General features: G+C 38.2%; 1 protein-coding gene across 1 annotated transcript; it reads right to left on the reverse strand.

Moving 5' to 3' along the window:
• Window positions 1–7,319: 7,319 nt before the first annotated feature.
• Window positions 7,320–10,022, reverse strand: tbxtb (T-box transcription factor Tb). Its single transcript, XM_042009963.1, has 8 exons — window positions 9,817–10,022; window positions 9,486–9,750; window positions 9,249–9,383; window positions 9,037–9,098; window positions 8,887–8,948; window positions 8,618–8,794; window positions 8,187–8,319; window positions 7,320–7,644 (listed from the first exon to the last, which is right to left on the reverse strand). Exons 1-8 carry the CDS (start codon window positions 10,020–10,022, stop codon window positions 7,374–7,376), a joined length of 1,311 nt encoding a protein of 436 aa, XP_041865897.1. The 3' UTR covers window positions 7,320–7,373.
• Between the last annotated feature and the right edge of the window lie 10,407 nt (window positions 10,023–20,429).

A 20,429-nucleotide genomic window follows, 5' to 3' on the forward strand; every position in this document is an offset into this window, starting at 1 on the left:
AAGGAAAGGAAGTGGAAGGAAAGAAAAATATTTTCGTCATTCCGGGTGTTTTTTTTTTTTTTTTTTTTTAACATCATGAACGATTTTCAACATTCTATGAGGCGTTTTGCTTGTATGGCGCTCGGCGACGTCAGACTTCAAGTCTAATCAGGAACCGATGACGCACAGTCGACACAACGGGAACTCTTGGGTGTCTTCTAGAGTAAAGGCCACTGTAAATGGAGATTATTAGGACGTAGTCCGTCCGAAAACAGTAGTCCACACTAAATACTGCAGCCTAAAAAACACACACATGTGTGTGTGCATATATATATATATATATATATATATATATGAGGAGTTTGTGTGTATGGGTGTATATGTATATATACATATATGTATAATATCTCCAGCTGCCTTTGTTGAAGAGGGATATTTCTCTCTGGCATGAAATAGGAACAGGAGTATTATTGAAATGGTGGCAGTATGCCATACTCTCTCCACGCGTCGTGCAACTATCAGTCCAGCAATGAAGAGAAAACGTTCTATGTGTCACGTTTTGCGCAAACCACCTTGTCGGAGCAGCATCATTAAAACAAACACACATTTCTTTGTGAGGGGGAATGTTGGACGTAAGGGTTTGCTTTTTCACTTGAGTGTACCACAGAAGAACTTGAGAATACGCTGTGAATAAATGCAGCAAGAGTCTCGGTATTGCGCGCACTACAAAGGACACAATGACGCCACTTGTCTGGCTCTAACAGATTTCTTTTAGTTGCAGTTTTCCCTTCCTGTCGATTTAGTGCTGCAGAACGAAGAATTCTTTTACGACACCAAGGAGTTGTGTTTGTTTGGATTTTTTTTTTTTGTTGTTTAATTTTTTTAAGAGCTATCCCATTAAATAAAGTGAATAGATCTTAGATTATCAGTAATTTTTTGACACATCAATTTCCCTGTCAGTAGAATCACAGATGGGTATCTGACCCCAGCTGAGCAAAAGCTCTCCCTACGCCTCTCTTTATCCTCCCATATGCTGATTTATTTATAAACTCTCCCGGGTCAGGGGGATCATATTCCATTTACTACATCTGGTTTAGATTTCCAGTGCTGTACCTATACAGCCCCCCCCCCCCCCCCCCCAAAAAAAAAGAGAGAGAGAGAGAGAGAGAGAGAGAGAGAGAGAGAGAGAGAGAGAGAGGAAAGAAAAGAAAAGAAAAGCGCATACTTGGGTGTCAGGGACGAATTCTTAACTGAAAGAGCTAGAATGCTTGCGATGAGCCGCAGTTCATGCGTTTGACGCTGGTATTTCGTGGTATTTTCTGAAGGTAAACGCGCCTTTCTGTCTCTCTCCCCCCCTCCCGTCCCTCATTCACTGCAGCTGCTGACGTCAAGACATGCTTGCGTCAATGCTCCCTGCTTTGACAGAGAGCTTTTTTTCACTGGGATCATAATGGGATTATTAGGCTTAGAGAAATACCCTGCCTTCCTGGCTTTTATAGATTTTTTCTTTTTTTCTTTTTTTTTTTTATAAATGCCCCATTTTATTTTCTTGCTTTGAATTTGATTCTTTATGATAAGCTAAAGATACGAGAAATATAATTTGCTTTTAAAGCAAGAACCAAGTGACTTCCATAATCTTATGATGAATATGTTCCCTTTCACTCTTCAAACCTCTAATAGCAATACATGTAGAAAGTACTATTTAAATGCATCTTTTTATTTAACGTGGGCTTAAGGGCTTGAATTTGCATAAAATGAAAAGTTGCAGCTTATTAAACACAATTAAATGCTGATATGTATTAGTAGCATTAACTGAAAATAGTGAGACCATTTCAGCTGAGATGGGCTGACACTGAGACACTTTCAGACATGAGTGAATCAGTGAGTTATGTATTTAATGTTGCAGATTAAATGTCTGTTCCGTCTTGTTAGTCAGTTGCTGCTTTGCGCGAGGGGGAGGATGTCATGATGTTCTTATACACTGACCTTGATCCCCTGGGCTGAATGGGCTCTTGTGCCTCTTGACTGGCCTTGCTGCACTTCAGTCATAATGCTCCTTTTCACACTTCCTTGGCTCTCTCAATCGCTCTGCATCTGTGCTACAGTTTCCCTTAGTGTTCAAATGGCAAAGTCTCCGCTGAGTTTTTGTAAATAAGTGTTCTGCTATTATAGAAAGTTTTTAGGGAAGCAACTCACCTACAGAGAGCTTTGGTGGAAAAAACAACATGGAAGAACACAAAAGAAAGAGCACACAAGTCATGTTGACAGCACAAGCAATCAAACAAAATGATTACTTGTAACATCAATTTTTACAAGGAAGACCAATATACAAACAGGCAGATTTTTTTTTTCTTTTTACAAAGAATTTAAATGAAAAGCGAATATTAATATAATCTGTCGCCAGAGGGTGGTGTTGTAGGCTATGTTGCTTGTGGTTGTGACTCAATAGAAGAAGAGTTTGTCATATTAAAATCTAGAGCGCTCTCCTTGAGGAATTGTGCTCATCTCTGGGATTATCTGGAACTTTGTCAGGTCAGATGCAATTTGTGAAGTTGCTTCCATGCCCTGTTTTTTGGCAAAAGAGGCAAAATCACCATAAGCAGGTGTATATACTGTATTTAGCCATTTGTGAAAGTTTTAGAATATTTATCCTTTTTATTAACCTTTTCTTGTTCACATCTTCAAAATGCAAATCAAAAACTGCAATGAAAACCCAGCTATGGTCTTTTAGCTTGAATTAAACTCTCCTGTAACTTTATAACTTCTCATTTCATTGACTTGTCACTGTGCGTGCAAATTAGCTGTTAAACCCCTCCCAGAATGTAGTCAGGATTGGTTCTTCCAGTCTCCTGTGTGGAACATGCAGGCTGTCTGAGCCCACTTTTCTGTGACTGTGGGTGTTGCTTTGCAGACTGAAAGCAGATATACTTCAAGCCATAGTATCAGTGGCTGATTTTGCTTGTGAAATGTTTCATAACATGTAAAATCAAACAAAGATAATATTTGATGGGCACGTTAATGAGGTTATAGATTTTATTTTTATTAGAAGAGATCTTAGAAAAATTTATTTAGTAAGTAGTAACCAATTGCTTTCTGTGCACAGACACGTGAGCTAAGTGACTTGCCAACCAAATATTCAGCATGCAAGATACTTTTGAGTTTTCGTTGGGGGAGTATGAGGGAGGGGTTTGCAAAGAGCTACAGTTGATAAGACTGAAGAAGACAGTCAAGGAGTGTTTATGCTGTACAGCAGTGATTCCCAAACCTTTTCTGCAGGGCCCCCTTTTCATCAACAATAATGTCACAAAGACAAGCCTGTTGATAAAGTAATCAACAGACAGGAGATGAGAACTCCTCAAATGGCTTCATACTGTCAGATGCTAATATTTTGAGACATACTACACTGTGGTCTTTCTTTGTTTCCCACCGTAGGCCATTACTTGACCATTGCCTGAGATATGCCTCATCCACATTTTCTTGTCTTTTTTTTTGTGTGTGTCTTTTTTCTTCTTTTTTTGGTAATTGAAACCTCCATTGCTGATTCATCATCGTTTGCTCAGCTGTAATGTCTGTCTTTATTGCCAAGGTTTTACAATGCAAGCGCAAAACAGATAATTCACAGCCATCCATTTTCTCATCACGCAAATAGCATGAAAATGGCTGCACTGTGTCTGCAAATGCATCGTAAAATGGTAGCAGATTTGACAGAAGTAAAGCTTTTGGGAATACTTTCTGCAGTTCTGTAAGATATGAATCCTGCTGATCCTGTGTTGAACTGCTGTATGTACACTGGTTCTTTACAGGCATGTTTGCTGCCTTACCATCCAGAAGTTTATCAAGGCATCTTTTCTTAGCTTTTGCAGTGGTGAAGTCTGTTTTGTGTCCTACTTCTGCCTCCACTTTACTGATGTTGCATGGTATCATCCAGTATGCAGGTTGTCCAGTTACAGTTATTGTCTCTCTGCATCTAACAACTGCCTCCAGCTTAATCAGCATAGCTGCAACATGTGTGTATGTCTCCTCTATCCCAGCCATACATGTGCAGTGACCTGATGATGTGGCTCCTGATGGCTCGATGATGGCCCAGGGCTGCAGTGGAGTGTCAGTCGGGCGCTGGGAGTGCAAGACCTGTAAAGAACACATTGGCAGACAGACAACAGTTTACAACAATGTTCAGTCATTTCCTATATTTTGCTTAATTTGTAAGGATATCTGTTATTACAGTTTCTGGTTTAGAGGCTGATGCCAGACTGACATATTAGACTGAGAAATAATATTGTATGAAAATAGATAGGATTATTAGATCATTTAAAACTTTTTCCGAGTTATGCAATAAATATGAGGTTGTTTATTTTGCAACATTGTAATACATATGAATCATTTATGCTCAGAGTTTAAACAAGTAAAGTCTCGGCTACTTAGGTCCCGTGTCTGAAAAAGACCAATTGGTACTTTCACACATTCATTCATATTTTGTTAGCTGTGCAAAAACATACAAGTTTACCCCACTGCTCTACAGTAAAGACGGATACACAGCCTTCCGTCTGTTTTCGGCGTCCTTTACGTGCGTAATTGGGTCAGTTATCAGAGAACTTGCCTACATCTCTAGATGCAGCAAACGGAGAAGTACTACTGGAAACTCTGGAGGCAGTGTCGGGCAGTATAGTGTACATGTGACAATGAAAGAAGCAAAGAAGAAGAAGTAAAAAAAAGAAGAAGAAAAAGAAGTTACAACATACTGCGGTCTACTGAACTGCCTTGGTTTATCTTTCTTTCTGAGTATGTGAATTATGATGATGTCATCCACGGTCACCATGTTTGCTGTTGTCTGAAACTGATGTCGAAACTCAGATAAACTCTGAACTCGGCACTGCCTTCTAGTGGATGTACTGCTTAACAAACATGACAATATAAAGGACGCATGGTATAAGATACTTGTTTATGTACATAAAAGGAGCATAAATAGGAGAAACAGGAGGGGGACACCCAGAAATGGCCAAGTGCAGAGAAATCATCATAGAGAAACATGTTACAGAGCGTGTTTCTGCCAGATGTCCAATAAAAAAGCATTATAGCAGGTGTACCTCATGATGTGGACTTGCATAATTAAAACTTCTTCCAGGTGTTTTTCTTACAAAATGTGATTTGGATACCAGAGAGAAATATACTCATAGCATAGTGGCGGGTTAATTAAAACTACATCAATTCTTTCATTTGGCTAGGCCACAATGCAGGTCAGGACCAGCCCTGGTTATATCCTGAATATCTTGTCTTTAACAGAGCATTCAAACTGTGACCTAAGATGCATGTTGCCCTAATAAGTGAAAGTAATCATATGAGTGTGTCCAGGTGAAATTTAAGGGTAGAAAAAGAGCAGGGGGTTCAGTTTGAGTTTGCCTGGTCAAGGAGAATTGTGGAATTGTTGAAGCCCAAAATAATATGCTGAGTGTAAAACTTTTGGTTACAACTTCGGGGATATTTAACCTCTGAAAGAAAAGTTGTAGTTTTCATGTATTTTTTTAAATGTTTGCACACAGATCAACAAAGTGTATGAACATCTATTAAGTGATGACGTGATATCCTGTCTGCAAAAGAAAAAACGCAATCAACAGATGTTGCTTTTAGCTTAATGTTATGATCAGAAAATCTAGCAACACAAATGACCAGCACAGTGGTTTCAGCTGGGGGCCATTGATCAAAAAATCACCTGAGGCCATGTTTTTTATGTCTGGACTGACAGGACTGCATACATTGTAGTTTTTTAATGAAAAAAACAAACATTTATGCTTATTTATTTATTCAATCAGACAAGTAGAAACTAATAAGCATCCATAATAAACATTTAATTATTAAATCCAATACATTTGTGTGCTGGATATTTATGGTGTTTTTTTTCTATTTTGCATTCTGGAACAAACAATTTCATTGGCTTTTATAACAACAAATATTTAGTAGTGTTTGTAATCAGCAGACATTTTTGATGAGGACGTACAGCAAACTTGCAGTAAAGATGCAAAATGTAAAGAATTTTACAGTCTAATTCTTTTAAAGACACTTTCTCAAAATCAGACCCAAACTCTGAGCCTGAAATCTCTTACTGATCTATACATTGCTTTTGCAAAGGAAATGTCATAAATTTTACTTGTCAGTAATTTAACACTCCATGTAATTAGTTTTTATAAACATTCTTCTGTTTATTCTCACTATGTTATGAGATGCATGCTTACAGCATGGTCAAATTTTATTCTTCATCAATTACACAATATATTTCTGTCACAAAAATTATTTAATTTGAAATTGCATTTGGTATTTCACTGTCAAATTAGTAAAAATGTTTAATCCAACTTTCATAGGCTGAACGTAGACACCTCCCGTCAAGATTTTTATAAATAGTATCACAGCAACCCAAACAGCATTCCACAAAAAGCACATGCTGATCATGTGTGAACAAGAAAACCGCCCAGAGAATTGTACAACCATGCAGCCCTCCTCTTTACCATTCAGATGGTAACTAATCCACCATGTCTGTAAAACACTCCTTCTCTCACTCTACAAGAGGAGCAGCAAGATTAGTTTAGTAATAATGCATATGTTTAGGTAATTTAAACATTAAATGGTTCAATTAAAACTGTCTCTGAACGGTTTATCTCGGTTTATGTTTGTTGCTGAAAATCTGCATTAAAATAAATTAACCATATGAGAAATTCTATTGGAAACCAGATATTTATAACTTAATTAAATCACCTATGAACAGAATTTTGTCATTTTTGCATCATCACGGCTAAAAACTTCTATAGAAGCCATGAAGGACACTAACTAAGCGGATTGACACTAAGCTGCTTAAACAAAGAGCCATGTATGCATTGAGCAGCAGGAAGCAAAGGATACTGATGTGAGACATGTATTCTTTTTAATGACATGTAAAATTTTGGTGCCATCTGCATAGCAGAATAATGACATTTAATTTTAAACATACACTCAAACAGAATATTTGTGGTACAAAAAGCTTCATTTATCTATTTACAGTCTATAAACTTTGTATGCTTTTTCATTTACAATATAAACATTATTTGCTTCCTGCAGTAAATTGTATGGAGTTATGCTTAATATAAGCTGATAAAAAAGATCACAAATATTCCAAAACATGCACATTTAGCTTTTTAATCATTTCAAATGATGCTAATCTGAGCCTCTGCTGTTTGTCATTGTCACCCACTGTTAGAATGCAAACATCGTGAATTCATTTAAACTTGACCTGAACTAACGACAATGTTTAATTTGTGAAATGTGTGTCAGGATTTAATTTAACCATTTCAGTTGGGGGTCAATTCTTTCTTTAAGTCAAATCAGATCAAACATCGGGGTCCTTCTCTCAGTCTGTGCAGATATTTTCATCAAAGTGTCGGAGGCGTTACGGGGGTCCAGGCTGTAGGTAGTCGACCGTGGGGGGACGTGTCATACTGAGCAGCATCATGCACCTCTGTGGCTGAGCTGCCGTCGTACATGGGAGAACCAGAGGGGGGCACTGTGATAGAGTGAGACAGGCCAGCATAGTGACTGCTGGACCCTCGGATGAACTGGGAGCCAAGGCAGCTGTTTATCCCTCCATTCTGAGACACTGGAGTTAGTGGGGAGTTACCCACAGACCACAGGCCGGTGTACTGACTGAACAGAGAGAAAAACAAACAAAACTTATGGTTAATTTCTTTGGGGATGTTCTAAAAGCCCAACTGCAATGCAACATTTTAAGAAGTGTTATTACTATGTCTTTATCTCATTCAAACATATTTATAAAGACATAACACTGAGAAGCACAAAATGAAATTAAAACAAAAAAAAAACCTTAATTTATATTTGAAGAAAAACATTTACTGTTTTACTCAAGTCCACTAAAAAGAAGACATGCATGACACTAAACGTCCACAAACATTTGATTTATAATTTAGATTAATTTGACCTTTTTACGCATGTGTGTACTTTTTTTCCCATCTTTTCTCACCAAGTTTACTGTCAATATTTAGTATGTTTGCTTGTCATTCAATGCTTTTCCTAATGGACTTCTTTTCTGTTAGTTTGTAAGATTTTGTTAGCGTCTAAATTGACCTAAAAATCAATCTGGGAGCAAAAAAACATGGCAAAGTAACCGTTAAAACCACTTTAAGAATTTTTTTTTTATTCTTATTTGGTTATTTTGTCTTTCCACAAACCTTGAATTTGCACCAGAGGAAGAATTGTGGGCCATGGGCATCATGCTAGAGTGTGTAGGCATCTGGAGACTGGACCAGTTATCATGGCTGGTCAGCATTGACAGACAGGTCGACGAGTTTTCAGAGTAACTGGCTGCAACACAAACAAAGACACAGAAGTTTCAGATAAATTACACAAAAATGTAATCATGACACTTATTAAATTCTCTTGGATGTGTCAGCCAGTGTGACACCTAAAGATAAATCTTAGACAGTCCTTGTCTGAAACCCAACAATTTACAGCTCTGTGGCTCCATTCACACAAAAGGCGGAGGAATGCACAGCATTCCCCACTCAGGGACATTTGTTTGACTTTCTTGTTAATAGTCAGGGGGAGGAAGTGGTGTGATTCATGGATGTGTGAGGGCAAAAAGGTGGAGGGAGAGACTCACTGGGCGAGTTGGTCCGATGGGCGTATGGGCTAGTGTAAGGGGTAGAACGGTGGGTCCTCAGGGTGGAATAGCGCTCACAGCCGTGAGATGGTGAGATGGAGATGGTACTCCCAAACTGGTTGTGAGGACTAGCAGGTGGGCAGAGGGCACTGGTGCCTGGAATAAACCAGCTACTTACTGGCTCCACAGGGAAGAGAAGACATAAAAGGGCCAGATGAGCACAAAAAAAGATTACTAGTTTGTCTCAAATAGAAATCAATTAAACTTACACTGAGAGTAACCAGACTGGTGGTTTTCATTGGCATCTTCCCTTATTTCTTTGTGATCACTTCTAAAAAGATAAAGACTAATTTATTTCTACTTAAATTGTTTCACATTAATGTTCTTTAAAATTAAACTTTAGCATTGTATGCTCTTACCTCTCCTTCGCATCTAGGAAGGCCTTGGCAAATGGGTTGTACTTAATTTTCAGTGCAGTAATCTAAAATCAAATCAAACGAAAACACAGAACATTTGGAGTCGCAGTGCTTAATTTAAAACGTGCATAACTACCATGCGTAAATTACGCGCGTATTTTACGCACTTTGATAAACCTGAGAGGAAAAAGAAAAAAAAAACAGCATTTTCTAACCTCTTCGTTTTGGTACGCGGTTACTGCAATGAACTGTGTCTCCGGGAAGGAGTGACTGGTTATCATCCTCCGCGGGCCTCCAACACGCACGATATGGATGCGTGGCTCATACTTGTGCAAAGAATTTAACATGATCTTAAACAAAACAAAAGAAAAAATAAAGAAAAGAAAGAAATATTATTTACAATATTTTCTAATATAACTTAATTTAACACCCCTCTCCCCAGTTCAACTTACCTGACCTCCACCGTTGAGTTTATTTGTGAGTTTAACTTTACTGAACGAGACGGGAGCTTTCATCCAGTGCGCCCCAAAGTTTGGAGAGTCTGGATGGATGTAGACGCAACTGGGAGTCTGCGGCTCGGGTTTGCCTCCGGGCACCCACTCCCCGTTCACATATTTCCATCTGTGGTTGTCCGCTGAGGCGAAGTCCAGCAAAAAAGAATACATGGCGTTCGGGTCCAGTCCGGACACGTTCACTTTCAGAACCGGAAACATGCGCCTTAAGAGAAACACGACATAAATAACTACATCCTTTCACAATTGTCTTGTGTGTGTTCAAGCTCACCTTCCATTCTTTGTAACTATCATCTCATTTGTGAGATCCTTAAATTTTTGCCAGAGCTCACTCTCATCCAAAGACACTTTAAGTTCCCTCTCCGTGGGGTCGCCTTTCTCGCTACCGGCCTGGAGCTCACTCTCCACCGCACTGAGGAGATGATCCACCCGGTACTGGACGGCCTTGCTGGGACACTCACCAGCGCCTGTCGCCATCGTGTCCAACAGCTCCAGGGCTAATTAGGTGTTGCTACGAGGTTTATCCAAGAACTGTATTCTCTTGCCTCCTATTCTGTGCTAACAAACTTTTACCCGAAGGATACAGGACATTACGAGGAGCTCCAGAATATATATAGGCTGAAGAGAAGCTCCATCTCAGGACGGGTGTTAGGAGCAGAGATGGTTGGCTCGCCTCTTCTTTGATCTTTGCGGGCTTGTCATCCATTGGCTGGGAGCGGCCATATCACTGAGGCCCAACAGGATGACATCGATTTGAATAAAGCAGTTTAACCTTCTTTATTACATCAACCTGTAAATATTGACACTTAGATCAAAGCCACACCTGCAGTAGCCAACACAGATTTACCATGGCTGGTATTAAGCCTAACTAGGAGAATTTATCACAGACTTCTTTAACTTTTCTCAGTTTTTTATGAAAAATGTTGCCTAGTTTTATGGTAGTTTAAATGCTAATACTGTGATGTGACCCAGACAAGTTTGCCTACACATCTGATATGATGGATAAATTAATTAACATATTGATCAAACAATAATAATAATAATAATAGTAACAATAAAAAAAAAATAATAATAATAAATGCACCAAGTGCAACAACAGGATTCTTAATGTACAAACATATTTCACATAATAAAACAAACTGCAGATTGCAAGTAATAATCAGAAAGTGTCAGAAAACCCACACTCTAACAATTGATACAACATTTTAAAAATATAATACAGTCATTTTGTGGAAGGAAGTTAATGTAAACTAGATTAAACACACTTTTGCAAAGTAAAAACAGAAATGGATGATGAATCTTTCAAACATAACATATAAAACTAGATCCTAAAACTCCTTACCAAAGAACCCAGTCATGCCTGTGATAAACACAAACACTTTTAACTCTGAATGATTTTATGTGACATCTTCAGCTGATTAGACATCTTACAACGGCTCAGTGCTTTGTCCCAAACTAAATAAGTAAAGTCTGGGCTATTTTCTGGTGGACATCATCGTGCTTAGGTGGAGTTATTTTCAACGTTTCTCTCTGTTTTGGAGAGCAAAGAGGAGGCTGTTTGGTTTTACTTTCATTCCTTTGTTTTGAGTCAATGGCTGGATGTAACTATGGCAAGAGAAAAGGAAAAACACTGTTATTGATAACAATGAAACATACTGTATAAAGTGATTTATAACATTCATGTAGCACCGTAGTGTCATTCTTACAATAGCTACTGTATGCTGGCGGTGTTGTTGCTATGGCGGCTCCCACAAAAAACAAAAAAAACAAAAAACAAACAAAAAGAAAAAAAAACCAAACGTTTAAAGCACATAAAGTATGACAGCTACGTGTTAGCTTCTGTAGAGCTCTGTGGTGTTGTGTTGTGGCCGGTTTGTGTTGCTAACCAAATCTTGGACACCTCGTTCTTCCTGCCAGAGTCTGTCTCTCTGTCCAGCAGTCTGGACCAGAGTTCACAGCAAGCAGAGAAAAACAAACCCCACTCAGTTAAAAGAGCAGTTGAAAGATGTTCTGTCTTCTTGTTGGTACTGAACATAGCTATAAAAAAAAACATCTTAGAGAAAAAAGGTGAATGATTTGTGTCAAAGCATCATTTCCTTTATGTTTCTAATGGGTTGCTCAATTAACAACATATGGACACAGGACATATTTGTAACATCTCAAGTAAATATCTGGTTTCCTCCATTTATTAGTAAATTCAGGTTTTATCTGGTTGGGGAAAGTACTAAATATGATAATTTTCTCACCAACCTGCTGAATTGCTGACTTAACAAATCAGGTATGTTGCTCTGGAGGTTTCTCAGGTTAAGCTTCAGGGGTTCAGGGTGGCAGCTTTAGTCTCTGGGTAGTACATATTACATTTATTTATCATTTTCTAGTTCAGTAATCATTTTATAATTTAAAGAGACACCTCTGTATAGGAGCTGAAGTAACAATGCTGTAAAAGTCATGGGTGTCATAACCAGTGTCATTTCCTACAGTCCCAGCGTCCCTTTTGGCACCTACCTCTTCTCCTCCAACACCCCACCTAGTGCTAACAATCACACCAGGTCACTTCCTGATGCTGATCTGCAACACTGTAACCTAATGTTATTAATCTGTATGATGCTGTGGATCTTCTCCATGTCATCAAAGAACAAATTTAAACCCAAATAAAGCTAAAGCAACACATGCAAGTTTCATTTGCACGAATTGATCAACACTGTTTACATAAAAAATGTGGGAACCTATGTAAGAATATAATTAAAAAAAAACATGAATGTAGTGATTTGCAAAGCCTTTTCAATGATTTTAATACTTTATCAATTGTTCAAAGTCAGAAAATTTTGCTCTGTGGGGGCAAGAGTTATTATCTTGAAGGACAGAAACTGCCCCACACCTGGTAACAAAGGTTGCTACCCTTTCATTGCAACAAACAGCATAGCATTCTTTGCATCTTCTTCACACTTTGACCCTACTATTCAACTGCCACAGTCAGGATCTGGGCTAATTGCTGGATATAACGTTCCTCCAGACATCCAGGTTCCAGTGCACATGTTGCAAACACAAGCGTAACCAGGCTTGCACCTGATTGTTAGCCTCTGGGGTTGCATTGGAGGAGAAATCTAGCAAGCGTTTTATGGTCACAACCCACATACTCAACTTTGCTGCTCATACCACAAATGCATTTTCCTTACAAATGTGGCACCATTTAAAAGGAAATAAACAGTATTTCCAAACATATGAGATTTTTTCCCCAGGTTATGAAATGTTTATTGTATAGTATGCTTAGGCACAATAAGGCACAATAAGTCTGCAATGCTAGTGTTTTCTGCTTTAGGTGCCTTAAAGCTTAACCCTAGATTGACACCCTGAGGATGTCAACAGGGGTGACAGGCCTCTCCAGCAGCAGATTTCAGTATAGAGTTGTGGTGAGTAATGCTCCTTCATGCCTGTTAGCTTTGACCAGTCTGTTTGCCTTCCCCAGCTTTCCTTCGAGCCAGGCTTATCCCTTGTTTGCTTAGGCCCATTTTGACACAGAAGTGAGACAAAAAAAATGAGCCTTCATGCTTACCCACATATGCTCGTCTCAACACCTGAGCAAAACTTTCTCCTTCTCCAGGGTTTTCACTTTACCCTCTTAAAGCTTCTCTCCTGAACTCTGATATCAGTACATATTTCAATAATGTTCTCTATCCTCTAGAATCTCTTAATATTCTTTTTCTGCCCTCTGTAAAATATATAAGTTCGTCATTTAATTCAGCTTTTGGGCTATAATCAATAAGAACCAAGTTTTTCTTGGCACAAGCTACACCTAAAAGTTTAAAGGAAAAGTTTTATGTTTTGAGAAATATAAATTTGTATTTGAAAGTTTGGAAATTACTGGAAGTTTCCTGTACTTAAACAATATAGCTCAGGCTTTCAGAAGGTGTAGCTTTAACACAATCTCATGATATGACAAAAATGAAAAGAAATGTAATCCATAACTGATGAAAAATTGTGGGTTTTTTTTTTTAACTTACAAACTTACAAATTTTACTTACAGCATTTTATTAAACTGTTACAATAAGGAGCGATAAACCAAGTCCAGGCCTGAATGATGGAGGGGGTTGAGTGACATAAACAGAAGCTGTTGTGCTCTGTTTCACATAGGTGTCCACCTGTATCACTCTCATCCCATGTGAAAATGATACAGTGGAGGATTTTGAGTATTCAAACTGTTAAGACACACTCTCCCAAAAAAAGGCATAAAAAATTAATCCATTTCCCTCTACCAATTTCACCAATAACTGGAGCCCATCCCAGCAGTTGGTGTGACAAATAGCATAAAGATAGAAAAGCTAACATCACCCCTTGGTGATGACTATATTCATAGGTCAAAGTTAACTTAGTCATAGTTAGAGCAAAGTAGCTCATTTTAACTACCTAAAGTGTGTAAAAACACTGTAAGAGACGAATGAACCTATAATGCAGAATATAAGAGCTAATGTGAATGCTTTTGCCCAGAAATACTTGCATTTAGCATTTTGTAGCTGCTCTGCTGATGTTAAGCCAAAAAAAAAAAAAAAAAACCCTTTTAAAAAGGAGGTCAATAAATGGACTAAACCAATTTGGCTCACAGTAAACCCTTTTAGGCATCATTTCAGTTTTTTACAGGAAAGATGAGAAAAAATACTGCTAACACCTAAAAATGGTGAGACTTCAAGGAAAAACTGAAATGATGAAGTTTTTGATCTTCATTTGAAGTATAAGGAAAATATATAGGGCCAGTTTCAGAGACAGGGTTTAGATTAAACCAAGACTAGGCCTTAATCTGTAGTTAAAACAGCACATTTAAGTCACTTTCCTAATCTTACTTGAAGGTTGTCATATATAGTCTGAAACTTATAATCTGTTTTGCAATGGCTTTAGTTTAATATAGAATAAGATAAAAGTGGGATTTATTTAATCCAAGACTTTGTAAGTGACTATAACAGGCTTTTTAGTCTGGGACTAGCCCTAAACGCCGTCTCTGAAACTGGCCCTCTTCCAAATTTTAGTTTGAGCACAGGTCTCCGGTTTCCCTGCTCGAACGCACCGGACTGAAATGAATGGCTCACAATGAAGAAGTTGGCAAGAAGCTGTTGGATCCATTTGATTTAAATCAGGTGTGTTGGAGCGGGGAAACAAAAAAAACCTGCAGGATAGTGGCCCTCAAGGAGTGGAGTTTGACACCCCTAAAGTATTTACTGCTTCCTAACTGTGGCCTAAAATTTTGTGCATAAATGCAAAATCATGAAACTAAAAGAAGCCCTTTGAGTACAAGGAAATTTCCCCAAGGGAGCAATAAAGTATATCTTGATCTTGGTTTGTGCTTTTCTACATTAAATCTTAAAGAGAATTGATCACTTTCCTCATCCTCACCCACACATGAAAAATGACAGAAATCAGTCTTATTTGAATATAGTGAGATAATCAGAGTATATTCACAGGAAGACTTGATGTAAGCCAAAGAAAACTGAGCAATTTCTTTACCAAAAAAAGAAACATCTTTAAACTTGGCCTGGTTAAGTTGATTTCTGTGTTGTGTGACCTGCATGCAAAATGTTGTGTTAACGTATTCCTAGCAGTGTGTTACTTCTCAAGAGTAGCCATAGCATGGTTCAGCTCACACCCGATAACACTGCACACTCGGGTGACAACACACTTTGTCTGCTGGGTGTAAACTGGCTCTAGGGAGGACTCCTTAGTGAGGCAGCGTTTACTCACAAGACAGTGCAGCAGGTAACAGATCCACACAAACCCCATCAGCTGCAGAGATGCAGGTAAAGGGACGTGGATGTGGACCTGCATTCATACATGCTCAGTACAAGTTATATGTGGAGATGTGACAATGCAGGAGCTTGAAAATGAAAAACCCCAGTGATTGAACTGCCTTCCTCCAGGAGCCTAAAAAACTTTTGTACATTTTCCACTCATTGAAGCTGGTTAATAGTAATAGTCATGGTATGTTCTGGTCCATCTAATTTTGCAGACCTGTAATGCATACTTGTGAAATTCAACATGTTGAAATGACCATGAGCAGATGGCCACAAAGATAGCAAATTATTGCATCCACTGTCCCATAAATCACAGCAGTTAATAAAAATGTATAAATAGCCACAAACCAGGGCAGGTTGGATGAATTAGCTCATTATTCAAAAACATAACTGAAGATTTGGCATCTCCATATTTGGCTTCATGTCTAATTGCTTTTATTTTGGGTATTTCTCAGGGATGTGGGGAATGTTCTTATGGCACAGCCCGGTTGTGGAGGCAGGAGGAGCTGCTGTCTCGTCATGTTTGTCTATGGGACGATGGGATTTCACACCGATGGGGAACTTGTCAGTTCAACCCTTCACTTTCTTACCAGGCTCCTAATGTCCCCAAACCAATGTGCTGTATGATGGCAGCAGTCTTTTACTAACACCATACTAAACAGACTTCATCCCTCATTAACAACAAGGCTGACAGGGGCCAACACTGCTCTGTTACACATTCACAACATGTAAATACAGCACATCAAAGCTGATCTGAGCCGGAGAAAGCGGTGGGGGAAAGAAAGTAAAATTAACAGTTGTTTTCTGCTAGCATAAAAACTGATACAGCAAAAAGTTCTTGTGCAAATGTTAATGTGAAATTTCTTTCAAGATTTGCTTTTTGGAGACATTAGCACACCTTAAATTAATAAGTCGAAACCTCTGTAATATCATTTGAAATTAAGCAAATGGGACTTCCAAGGTTTCTAGATTATATTGCATGTGCAGTTTTGTTATGTATCGGAATTATACTTGTAAGACTTGTAATGGTGGAACCACAATACTACTCAAATTCTAACAGGCTCTCAGATGATCTCTGCCACTTTTGGTAAATGGACTACTGTTTGCCTGACAGCCCATAAAGCTTTAGAAGAGAAGAAACTCTCCAAACAGTTCAACATCTGCTGACTGTGCTGGCATGAAGTGACACCACTGGTCCAATTGCTATACTTCTTTTGTAGTGGACATAATTACAACATTTTCTCCCAGATTATGTTTGTAAGAGTCAGAGCAGTTGTCAGAGGAGTTGGGCTTCTACAGCAGAGGGGTTAGTTTGTGTTTGGTCATCTCACTTCTACTTGAGTTATCAGCTCTCTCCTGCAGGAGGGTCCATGATGTACAAGCCTCCAGCTGGAAGGCCTGTTTGCTGTTGAATGTAGTGCAAACAAAGATCCAATGAGGTCCATGTTCCTCCAGCACAACACAGACTATAGTTTGGAAACATTAAACTCCAGACACAGCATCAGAAAATGGGAATATGCTAATAATTCTAACAGATAAACAGTCAATAAGCTTCCTGGATAAAATAAACAGATGCAAGTTTATAAGATCAAAAACTAATAAAAAAATGAAAACAATTGTAGGCATATTAATATTAATGTAACTGTCATTAGCAGTGCTGATATGTTTGTTGTGTCATCAGATCTGCTTTCTACAGATATAAAAAAATACATGTTTTTTCATAATAAATCTACAGAGAAGTATTTATAAGACAGGAAACCAGTTTAACTCATTTATTTTTCTCTGCATCCTGCAGACTTCTTTATAGCTGGCGTGGCTACTTGATGCATTTATAATATCCTCTAAGTCTATGTAAGTGTCAGTTGTCTGTGCCCATTTAATTGTCACTGAGATCAAAGACCTCAGAAAAAAAGTTAGTTCATCAAATATCCTAAGATCATATGTATTAGAAAAAAAAGATATGAGAAGAAAGTAATTCACCCTCACATTGGGTGTGATGTATGCTGCAGCAAAACCTACTTGGTAATAACCAGTTTTGGGGCGAGTTTCATGTATGAGTCACCGTGCTGTAGCTTAAAGAAGACCAGAGTCTTTTGTTTCTTAGCAGAGAGGACAGGAGACAAAGTGGCAGACAGACAGTCAGAGAGGGATAGAGACAGAGTTGTGGGAATAAAGATTTAAAGTGAGCCTCCCTTGTTTCAGGGGCTGGGAAACAGAGCTTGCAGAACAAATGAGAAGTAAACATGCAGCCACAGGAAGCCATTAACTGCAGTGGGGGCCAATTAGGCCCCAGCAGGTGTTCTTGCCTTGGCCTGCTTTGGTCCTACCTCACCTCCGTCTGACAGAGCCCCGATCTGAGCTGAGGAAACAACGGGTAGTTTCATTTGCTCTGCAATTTCAAGCAAAGTATTCCTACTGGAGGGCCCCTAAAAGTCCTTTATTGTGCTCTCTTTGTCCCCTCCTCACATCCCTCCCTCAACCCCCCAAGTGCAAGTCATTAGAGAGGACAATTACATCCTCCTCATGAAGCTCAACTTTAACAGGAGGGGAAGATAAGACAGGATCTCTCTCATGTTAGACCCCCTCCATCCAGGCGCTCTCTGAAGCGTATTGCTCTTTTCACACTTTGACAGAAGACAGACAAGATGGTCAAAATCAAAGTCAATCGCAAACATTACAGTGGAAAGGAAATTATACACAGCAGCAGCTGAACTTAATATCTTTTCAAAAAGAAAGGCATTTAAAAGACTTGAATACATCAAATTATGAAATATTACTTTAGAACAAAGATTATTATTAATGTTTATTACATTTTAGTAAAAGCTGTTCAAGATTAATTAAATATTTTAAAATACAAATCTGGTTAAGACAAGATGATTGGTGAAATTTAATAATGGGAACAATTGATCTAGCATAATTTAAAAAAAAATGGTTATTTTATCTGCATTAATCCGTTTAATCTGAAGTTAACATCTGACTACAACAGCTGCTTAGGAGGTTGTTAGGATGTATCACTTTTGACTAAACTGTGATTTTTTAAAAAGATGTAAAAATTTAGATTATTGTACAACAAACATTACATTTTCTTTTCACCTCTCTAGATTTTTCTGTGTAATAAATTTCCCTAAATAGAAACAAAGAAAGATTAATTTGACTCATTATTGTTTTAATGTTTTTTCCACTGTCTACAGATATTACAGAGATTATTCTGTTAATCTATCAGTAAATGCAGTGTAGGACAAAACAGGATCTCACTGCAGCTTTAATCATGCTGATGACATGCATGACATGTGAGGAATAAAAAAAAAAGAAAAAGAAAGTGAAAGTTATTTTGTCAAAGCAAAGAATCTTCGGTTTGTACAGTTGTGTATTTTAGCTCCGATAAATGTGAACTGTGATGGTAGGCAGGTGCCCATTTGTAGTCTAATTACTCTCCCATTCTCACTGTTTTCTTTTTAACATGGAAACTTTTTCTACTCTTAATCCAACACACACACACACACACACACACACACACACGCACACACACACACACACACACACACACATCACAAAATTGTTCCTGCATAACAAAAGAAGCTTGCAAAACTCAACTGTGAACCAAGTTTTTAAAGCAGAGAAAGGTGCAGAAATACTGGCAAACTTAACCAGATTAATGACTGAAATAAAATCAGCCTAATTTAGATTCATCCAACCATAAATGACGCAAGCCAGTGTTTACTGCATGCACATGACCTATGAATTACATCTCTGGTCTCATGATCCCACACAATGCCTTTGGCCATTTCAGTATTAAGCCCTTGTGTCTTTTAACCTCAGATTCAGTTCCAAAGAAAGTGATTCTTACAAATATATGTTTCATTAAATGTATCATAAAAACATTATTTAGAGATTTGTGTTTCTGTTGTCCTTGTAAAACCCAATGCTGCTAAAAAAATGTGACCTACAGATGAATGCTGCTGCTGACCCCTAGTGTTGAGTCAGTCAAACAGAAACCAAACTGTGCACGACCCAGGGGCCTCATACCGCGAAGGTGAACCAAATCCTGCAGCTCGTTTTATTTTACACATTTGTTATATCTTGAATGATTGTTAGCTAACTTACATGAAAAGTTACATATTTACTGGCTTGTCCTGAATTATGGCCTGATTATTTTTTTATTTCCCTGCCATACACACCTGGTTGTAATCAATCATTACTCATTGTGCACATATCATCTTGTTCACAGTCAGTTTGTCTAAATTCCTTCCCAAGTGTTTACCCTTGTGTTTGACTGAATTCCAGCTTGCTGCTGGTTATTACTCTTTGCCTTATCTGTGCCCTTCAGCGAGGCACACACATAAAGATTATTGGACTGTTTTTGTCCCGATTTTTCCCCTTCCCGACCAAGGACAGCAAACACCTGATTATCTTAAATTATATAAGATTATTCTATAAGATTATTCTGTGGTCTGAGGTGTGTTAAGAGTGAATTTCTTCTGACATTCGGCTTCGACACTGGTTGTGGTTGACAGTCAAACTTGTTAATTACAGTATTTACAACCAAAAATCTTCATGTTTATGGGAACATAAACGACTTCTGACTCCTGAGTCGTGACTCTGTTGATTGGACAGAATTGTTATGTGTGGTGTGCTGTGCTGAGATTAACGAAGCACACCACACACAGTCCGACCAAAACTATTCAATGCCTGATTATTTAGAATAGAAATACTTTATTAATCCCTTTGGAGAGTCCTCAGGGAAATTTGGAAATTTATCTTCATGTGTGGGGTCTCAGATAAAAAATATCTTCAGATTTAAGAAATCATAATGTGTGTACCCAGCTTTCCAGATGTTTCCAACGCTCACTTTGTTTTTTGACTTTTTGGACTAATTAACCTGACTTTTCTCCATTTAATTACCTCATCCTTGTGAATTTTACCTGGCTGTGTCCTGCATTTGTATTTATAAAAATGCCCCTCTGAGATTAATAAAGTATTTTTCATTTCATTTAGGTGATCTACTACGATATATGAAACCCCCACACTGCCATTAATTCAGTTCATGTTGTGCACACATTAACTTTGTTTCCATGGTCAATTAAATTAAATTTGTTTAATGAAATTA

The sequence above is a fragment of the Melanotaenia boesemani genome, chromosome 16 (genome assembly GCF_017639745.1).
Source record: "Melanotaenia boesemani isolate fMelBoe1 chromosome 16, fMelBoe1.pri, whole genome shotgun sequence".
Classification (NCBI taxonomy): Eukaryota; Metazoa; Chordata; class Actinopteri; order Atheriniformes; family Melanotaeniidae; genus Melanotaenia; species Melanotaenia boesemani.